Raw genomic sequence first — 8,341 nt, forward strand, 5'->3', positions numbered from 1 at the left:
ATGTGTGTGTGTGTGTCTCTCCGTGTGTGTAGAGAAGTTGAAGATAGGGGTTGAGGGTCTGTTAAGTCCCTCCCCTCAGCACTTGGTCCTTGTGAGCCGAGGTTAGCAGACAGGCCTCGGCTTCACTCAGTGCCACACTGATTGCAATTACACACCCAGGCAATTATGCCCGGCGACACACAGACAGAACACCTACGTGAACAAACTGACAAAGACAGGCAGGCAGGCAGGCCCCGACAACACACCCAGACAACTGGACAGAGCAGGCGGGGGGGGCATGGCCCTCAGGGGGAAAGCAGTACCACCAGGGAGCTCAGCCACTTCAGGAGGGGGCATGGATGCTTCCTGGAGCTGATGAGAAGGCTCTTTCTCGCTCATGTCACGTCCTATGACATGGGCAAACTTCTTGCTTCAGTTGATGGAGGAAAATTAGACACCTAGAAAAACCTTCCAACTTCAGATCTTCACAGGCACACACACACACAAAGACTTCAGATCACTCAATGACAGAAGTACTTGAAACAACTCATACAATAAGAGTATCATCATGAAATGATTATTTTAATTCCTCTCGTCAGCGCTACATTGTCAGTCATAATGAACTCCAGCCAGGGACAAATCACAGAGCACTCAGGGAGCAGGTGCCTCACTCCCATCAATTCAAATGAGGCCTCACTCCACCGCCGACTGACCCTTACCTGACCTGTGTTGACAGTCAGTCTGAACGATCCAAAAACAAAATGGCAGCCCTCAAACACTGACATGGCTCCTTTCACCTGGATTTGGGAGTGGCAGTTGCTGTCAGTTCTCAGTGTCACTGAAATGTTGAGAAGGTAGGGTTCTTTTCAGAGAGTATTACGTATTTTGGGAGGAGAAACAAATGTGGAGTGAAATGCTGTGCCCTACAGAGGGTGTTATTGTTGTTGTGCGAAGAAACTGGTATTCAGTGCTTGGGCCTCAGCATCAATGGCTGGCACTGAGTGAGAAATGCTTTAGGGAAAGGGGGGTGGCCACCTCAAAAACCTGTGTCATTGCTGCCATCCACTGGACATATTGTGGCATAGCAGGTGTTCCTCAATGTCCACTCAAGACAGAGGGACGGAAAGGGATAGGCAGGCAGAGATGAAATGGAGACATTTTCACAACATGGCAGACTGGTTAACGCTGGTGTGGTGTCTTCAGTTTCATCAAGATCACTTGACTGGATCATCTTCTGCACAATATGAACAAACTGTGAACCGAAATGGATGGACAGCTAAACTAAAAGAATAAAATGAAATGATGAACCCCAGTAGCAGAATGCCCACAGAATGCCATCAAAGCTACTTTTCACCACTTGGACAAAAAGGCAACAAAGGTGGTAAACTTGTAGTGCACTTGTATAACTACCTTAGATTAAAATAATAATAGAAATTTAAAAAATCGTAAGCTGTCTGCCATTAATCATTTTTAGTATGCCCCTTCATGTGTCTGCCTTGGTCAAAGAAAGTCCATAAGACCACCAACAGAGTAGTTAAATTAGCAGTCATTTCTTATGTAAAAGCAGTAAACATAAACCAACTGATGTCCATAGAGTAAAAAGTCAGTCTCTATCAGATTCAGTACAGCACTGTTGATCTCTTGGGTCTCTGCTGTCTATGAACCAGACACCCAGGCTTCATAGATCTCTCCTGTCAGCAGTCCTAGTGGCCTTGTAGATGTGGATGTCCCTCTGGGCGTCATAGTGGACCTCATTCACGGTGAACTTCCTCTTCAGCAGGCCGAGGAACCTCTCATCGCGCTCGTACCGCAGGCGGCAGGAGAGTAGCACAACCGTACGTTCCGAGCTCAGGTGTTCCAGTGTCCGCAGCAGGGCCGGGAATGTCTCCTCCAGGTACACAATGTCGGCCCCGAAAACGAGGTCATAGGCGCCAGCCTCATAGTGCTCGAGGCCCTCCCCCCAGGTCAGATCAGACACCTTCACTGCCCCTTGCAGGGACGGAGGAATGTTGTCATGCACGTTGGCAGCCAGAAACTCGAGCGCAGGTACCCTGTCAGTAATGGTGACATTGGCCCCTATGTAACAGAGAAAACAAAACTATTAAAAGAAAGAAATATATTTTTTTAATTATTTGACCTGGATACGTGCTTTCTTATCCATTGTAACTGCAATATACAACAGCATGCATGTTTGCAAAAGAGTCGTAGAATAATGTATGAATTTTGTTAGCTTTGGCAATAGCTGATAAGACTGTGGAGAGATATCTAAGTTAATTTGCATGGTGTGTGCACTGCAGGCATGCAGTTTGTTCCTTACCCAGAAGAGTAGCCACTATGCCTACCAGGCCTGTGCCAGCTCCTAACTCAATTGCAGTCTTTCCCTTCAATTCAACGTGTCCCAGCTCCATAAACATGCACAGAACTACAGCCTGAAACAGAGTAACATGGTGTAAAGTCCACGAATGAATGACAGCAACACGAAAATGTCTGTGAATGAAGTATTGACTCACGGCATCCCAGACGACCGCGGCGACACCCAAACGGTTCCAGTCTTGAGTCAGACGCACGCTGTGGTTGGCAAAGTGGAACTCGGCGGAGGACTCGCGTAGTTTTGCCAGTGCAGGTACAGCACTGCTTTCATCGTAAGGTACTAAAGCCATCCTGAGCTAATAACCTAGTAATAATAATAACCTAAACTCAGCTTCTCTACAATAAGCTAACGTCTATGTACACGGTGGTAATATTATTACTGTTGCTTCAGTTACATTCGAGCCGATCAATACACAGAACATATATTAAACCTGCAGTAAATCATTCACTGTGTGTAACGTAGCCTACTAAATGTGGTCGACTATCACGCGCGTCCAAAAGCCAAACACGAACATTGATCTACTTAATTTCCTTCGGACAAAAATACAGACAGTACCTCAATGACTTGGCGCCATCTAGCGTTTAGGAGTTTCTTGGACAGGACAAGCAAAACCAGAGGTTCAGATTACTTTGGAAAACTGAGCAGATGAGTGGGTATGGATGTGGGTGCAGCAGGAGAGGAGTGGAAAGGAGAGAGCAGCCAAACAAATTTGAAATTGATTTGAAATGGTTTTAGCACTATTTTTCAAAGATGACTAGCTATGATGTTTTTGGGCTACGCTGGTTAAAATCAAGCTCTGTTGTTATCTTGTCTGGATCAAAACAGCTCTAACAAAGGATATCCCATCAATCTAAATTCTAGCCTGACATTGACAGAAAGATACACACACACACACACACACACACAGTGAGGACAAGAACTCTTGCAACTGTCCTCTCAGCTTTATTTCAGCTGGGGCCTCGATGGCCTCAGAGGTAACGGCGGTATCTGGGGAGGGGAGGGGGGGTGGGGTCAGTCGAAAGGAAGGTGCGAGGTGGACAGAACATTGGGGTGGGGCTGTTTACTCGGTGAGGCGCCGGAAGGACTGGATGGTGGGGCACACAGCGCCCCAGTCCATGGGCTTGCGGTACTCGCCCCTCTCCACCAGGTACTGGCGCCCGCGGTAGTTGGGGTGCTCGTAGAAGACCCACACGCCCTCCAGGACCTTGCAGGAGTGGACCTCACGTGTGCGGAACCGCTCTGGTACAGAGGGACAGTCGTCAGTGGCCTCGTACACCTGCCCGGCAAAATCGCCCTTGTCATAGAACTGGATCTTATACTGGGAGCCACTGGCCTGTATACAGGAGCGGTTGATAGAGGGTTGAAAGAGTGATAAAAGTAGGGTGGTGGGGAGAGGAAGACATGGGATGAAAATGTAAGTACAAAGGAGAGAAAACTGGGCAAATGAACTCTAATGAACTGATAACCCAAATTGAGAAATAACCTCTTATTATCATGCAGTTTAGTAGCTACAGGTAAATTTGAGGTGTAACATATTCAACATGCATTATATCTGGGTACAGAGAATGAGGGGAAAATTAAAGAAAGAAAGAAAGAAAGAAAGAATGAATGAAAGAAAGAAAGACAGAAAGAAAGTCACACTTATATATAGCCTATATTTTAAAGCGAAAAAGGACATGACATGATCTGTGTGTGAAGCTGTGTTTATGTGTCTGGTCTTACAATGTGGACCATCTTGCAGGAGCTGAGGCGGTCACCGAGTCCCATCCAGCGCTGGTAGTCGGGGTACTCGCCGTGGGTCAGCACGTACTGGGAGCCCTGGTAGTTGGGACGCTCGTACACCACCCAGGCCCCGCTCTCCACCCGGATGGAGTTGCAGCGGCTCAGGTAGGTGTGGAAGTCCGAGCAGTCGCTGTCGCACTCATAGCGACGGCCCTGGAAATTCTTGTCCTCATAGAAAATAATCTGGGGAAGACAGAGTAGGGTGAATGGTCGTCTGGTCAGTGATTTCATTGACATTCTATTAAAAAAAGACTATAACCTTATTTTTTATCTTTCAAGGAAACAAATGAAACTGTGACATATTGGTCACGGAAACTTCTCGATGTGACACTTACGACTATAGCTCTTTCTTTAACACCTCTCTGTGATTGTACTACCTAAACCCATGCAAATAAAGTTTCAGAATGCTCGTGTGTATCGTAAAAACTTGATTAAAAGCCTAGACCTAATAAGACACAGATTACTACAGTAGCCTGGTGTAGCTACAGGTTAGGACAAATAAAGGCAGGTCTCTATTAAAAGCCTGGTCTAGTTTTATGAACGTTTTTTGATAAAAAAATAAAAAATGAAAAAACTCTTAAAACCCACCAGATCACCCACTCCAGCTAGTTCTATGCTACTTGGATCGCAGTTAGTTAGAAGTTAGAATAGACAGCACTGCTTAAAATACACAGTACACATTGATAAAAAGCAGGCGGTGTTAGCCAGAGTCCCTAAATGTTTAAACTTCTGTCATTATGGACATGCTATATACATTGTTAGATTGGTTAGATTCCCAATCATTTAGTTAATTTTACCGAAACCATGAGCACCAAAGTAGGCTACAGTCAGATTAAATCAGATTTACCAGCATGGTAAAGAGAGGCGGAAAGAAAGTGCTGACTCCCTACCTTTGGTGCCCATAAAGTTTGGATATGTGTCCATTCCTCGATTATTGATACAGTAATCAATTTGAACTTTTTACGGTAGCTCCACAACTATTACCTGCCTTACAAGTGAGGCCCTTGGTCTTACCTTGCCCATTTTGGACTTTCTGATCCGCTGCGGGTGTGTGTACGTGTGTGAGTGTGTGTTTGTGTGTGTGTGTGAGTGCCTTAAGAGTGAGATCTGAGGCGCTGCCCTGGACGTACACACTGTGATGTTTTTATACCGGCCAGGTTTTTATAAACCCGACCTGACAACTGCTTTGTCATGAGAACGAGACCCAAAAATTGACTCAGTGGTTCAGATGCTATTCAGGTTTTCCAGAAAAGAGCGCCTGGATTATGCTGTATAAAGGCAGGCTGGTGTGGACTGCAGCCATTGACCTGGTCATCTGTGTAGCTATTGCTGAAACACACACTTATGCACGCACATGCGCACATACCGTATACACACACACATACATAACACACTTTTTTAAAGCATAAGTAAGCATACACTTTTTTAGCATATATGTCAGCACTTGCCTGCTTAAGAGACAGAAAGAACTTGCAGGGGAAAAGACATACACTCATAAGGCACACTATATTTCCTTACCCACACACACACACACACACAAACACACACACACACACAAGCACACACACACACACACACACACACACACACACACACACACACACACACACACACATAAACACATACACATACACTCTCCCTCACACACATACACACACACACACACACACACACACACAGGCAGGCAAGACCTCTGCCAAATGTTGGGTGCACAGATGAGCTAGATTATTGCGCTCCAGTGCATTGGGTGAGTGGGCAACCCCCACGCCCCAACCTCCTCCTCTCCCAAAGCGTCCTGTGTAGTCTGGGATCTGACTCAGCTCTCTCGAGGCACACTGTTTCATGCAAAGGACCGCTAGCTGGCACCCACACAGGAACCGAACAGGCATTGTTACAATATCACTCGGAAGAGGCTCCAGCAGTTCTTGTATCCACTGCAAGCAAGTGGACTGGCAATATCCAAGTAAAGCTATAAATCTGCAACTGAGATTATGTCTGCCATCTCAACATCGGCAGCATTGTCTCGCAGTAGCCAAGTACATTGCACTCTATGGCCTATACTGAAAGACAATAATATTTACACACAGGCTGTCTTATTGACTTCTCAATGACGAAATGAGGTGCACTTAAAGCATTTTCAATTTCTCTCTGGTTATGTACTACATTTATCTTCAAGCTTAAAACTTCTCCCTTAGAGCCTGCAATTCCACTGCTGGCCACATCATGGCAGCAGATACTCTCAGTCAACAGTCAACTGGGAGAACTGGGTCATCTAAAAGTGAACACTTTCCTCCCAGGCTTTCACTTCACTGGCTGGATAAAAGTACTTGACCAAGGAAGGAAAACCACGAGTCTTAAAAAAAACAGAGATTGTGTAGTTCACCAGTGGGAGGCCTTGTCACAAACTCAGACTCGGACATCATGAACTCAGACCCAACAGTGTGTTGATGTTGTTGCATCTATTATGAAGAAAATATGCTGACCATAGGCCCTATCTGTTTTCCACAAGACAGATGAAGATTGAGGTTTACATACAAATACTAATGGTTGGCTATTCAGGTGTAGGAATAGGCCTATAACAAGCAGTGTCTTTTTTTTTTTTTTCAAAATGTCTCGTGAATGTTCTATGGTCTGCAGTAAAGTTTTGCTTTCACACACAAAAGTTTTAAGCTTATACAAGATGGTTTCATGTGGGCACAACTTAAGGACATTATTTATTTATTTATTTTCGTTATCATTTTTTGCACATGTTCCTTAAGTGGTTGTGTACAAGAGTCCTAAACAAGGGTTTTTCAAGGCAAATCCTGTTATGGCTTCAGAAAGTTGCCGGACATGTCCAATGAAGCTTCTGTCAGATTAATGTTTTTTAAAACACCATGGAAATAGTGGACAAAACCACACACTTCCTCTTAGTTTACCAGTTCTATCAAGACCTCATGAAATAATTCATAATGTGTAATACATATGACTAGTTAAGAGCGTAGGAGTGTGGGTTTTTTGGAACGCAGCTGGGCCCAAATAGAAGCCGACCAAAGAATGAACAGACTCGGGTGTGTCCGGATCGTGGCCGGGCCGGATCCGCTCCGCACTCCACCGCGACTGGGAAGGTTGCGCTTGTGTGAGTTCCTCTCGCAGGCCCCCCCACCGGAGCTGAGCTGAGGTTGAGTTAATAGTCCTGTGGTTAGCTGTCAAAAGCACTCAGGCTGAGGCAGGGCATGCAAGGCCATCCATCACAACTTCATCTGCTCCGTGTGTGTGTGTGTATGAGTGTGTGTGTGTGTGTGTGTGTGTGAGAGAGAGAGAGAGAGAGAGAGAGAGAAAGAGAGAGAGAGAGAAAGAAATATAAGAAGATATGCACAGGAGCGCACGGCCTCACCAATTTACTAATTCATACGTGCGCGCAAAGACATGCTCTCTCTCTCTCTCTCTGTATCTATGTATGTGGCATTTTGCATACCCGCTAATGTGCGTATGCGCGAAAAAGAGTTTCCCTTAAGCGCAAAATTGTTCACATGCTCAATGATCACGTTACCACATACAGTAGACTCAGTAAAAGACTGCATCATTATCTTCTTTGTCACCATAAAATTACATTAACCTCTCTACGATATGCTCTCGAGCTTATTTTAGTGGCAATTGCTACAGGGTGAGTCCTTATGAAAATGAATATTAGAAATTTTGGAGACTGTTCAATATAGGCTACTTTTCGAAGAAAGGTATAGGCCTAGATAGATAGATAGATACTTTATTGATCCCCAAGGGGAAATTCAAGGCGCTCATACGACAGTAAATGTTTGGGTTATGCTAATTCATGTAGGCCTATTGAACGATAGATTAATATCGCCCATGATACAACTAGCTCCTTTGTGTGTATGTGTGTGTGTGTGTGTGTGTGTGTGTTTCATTATTTATTTTCACTCAGAAATTATTTTTAGTCTCATCCTCCAAGTAGACTGGCCGTTTGAATAGTGAGACTAGAATAAAATACCAACATAACTGTTCATTATCCCTCCCCTTGATGGCATAGATTGATATAGCCACTGATATTAAAGTAAAGGTTCTCCTAATCAACCCTATTAAAATAAAGAATACATACAAACGTTTTAATAAATTATATCACATGTTGTTGTCAGTGCAATTTTCCAACTCTCTTTTGTTTTAATTTAATTTTGTTTCTATTTTATTTTTTTTTAAAAATTAAAAAATGTA

General features: G+C 44.4%; 2 protein-coding genes across 3 annotated transcripts; both read right to left on the bottom strand.

Annotated features, from left to right (window-relative positions):
• Positions 1–232: 232 nt before the first annotated feature.
• On the bottom strand, positions 233–2,862 carry mettl21a (methyltransferase 21A, HSPA lysine). Its single transcript, XM_076302661.1, has 3 exons — positions 2,490–2,862; positions 2,297–2,408; positions 233–2,055 (listed from the first exon to the last, which is right to left on the bottom strand). The coding sequence occupies exons 1-3, from the start codon at positions 2,637–2,639 to the stop codon at positions 1,658–1,660; spliced, it is 660 nt and encodes a 219-aa protein (XP_076158776.1). The 5' UTR covers positions 2,640–2,862; the 3' UTR covers positions 233–1,657.
• Positions 2,863–3,410: 548 nt separating this feature from the next.
• On the bottom strand, positions 3,411–5,155 carry LOC143142438 (gamma-crystallin S). Of its 2 annotated transcripts, none has more exons than XM_076303316.1 (3): positions 5,147–5,155; positions 4,073–4,315; positions 3,411–3,683 (listed from the first exon to the last, which is right to left on the bottom strand). In XM_076303316.1, exons 1-3 carry the CDS (start codon positions 5,153–5,155, stop codon positions 3,411–3,413), a joined length of 525 nt encoding a protein of 174 aa, XP_076159431.1. The 2 variants fall into 2 exon arrangements, with proteins under 2 accessions (XP_076159431.1, XP_076159430.1); XM_076303315.1 differs by having other exon boundaries at positions 5,135–5,155.
• Between the last annotated feature and the right edge of the window lie 3,186 nt (positions 5,156–8,341).

The sequence above is a fragment of the Alosa pseudoharengus genome, unplaced genomic scaffold (genome assembly GCF_046254945.1).
Source record: "Alosa pseudoharengus isolate Yale_2024_CS ecotype anadromous, Long Island Sound unplaced genomic scaffold, YU_APseudo_1.1 YU_APseudo_1.1_scf_24, whole genome shotgun sequence".
Classification (NCBI taxonomy): domain Eukaryota; kingdom Metazoa; phylum Chordata; class Actinopteri; order Clupeiformes; family Clupeidae; genus Alosa; species Alosa pseudoharengus.

Bases quoted from the DNA above. Each gene is read 5' to 3' on its own strand.
- mettl21a (XM_076302661.1), bottom strand. From the start codon at position 2,639: ATGGCTTTAGTACCTTACGATGAAAGCAGTGCTGTACCTGCACTGGCA. The intron at 2,409-2,489 runs GTGAGTCAATAC...ACTCTGTTTCAG, and splicing joins CCGCGGTCGTCTGGGATGCC to GCTGTAGTTCTGTGCATGTT. The intron at 2,056-2,296 runs GTAAGGAACAAA...TCTGTTACATAG, and splicing joins CATAGTGGCTACTCTTCTGG to GGGCCAATGTCACCATTACT.
- LOC143142438 (XM_076303315.1), bottom strand. From the start codon at position 5,155: ATGGGCAAGGTAAGACCAAGG. The intron at 4,316-5,134 runs GCCTCACTTGTA...TGTCTTCCCCAG, and splicing joins TGGGCAAGGTAAGACCAAGG to ATTATTTTCTATGAGGACAA. The intron at 3,684-4,072 runs GTAAGACCAGAC...TCCTGTATACAG, and splicing joins CCTGCAAGATGGTCCACATT to GCCAGTGGCTCCCAGTATAA.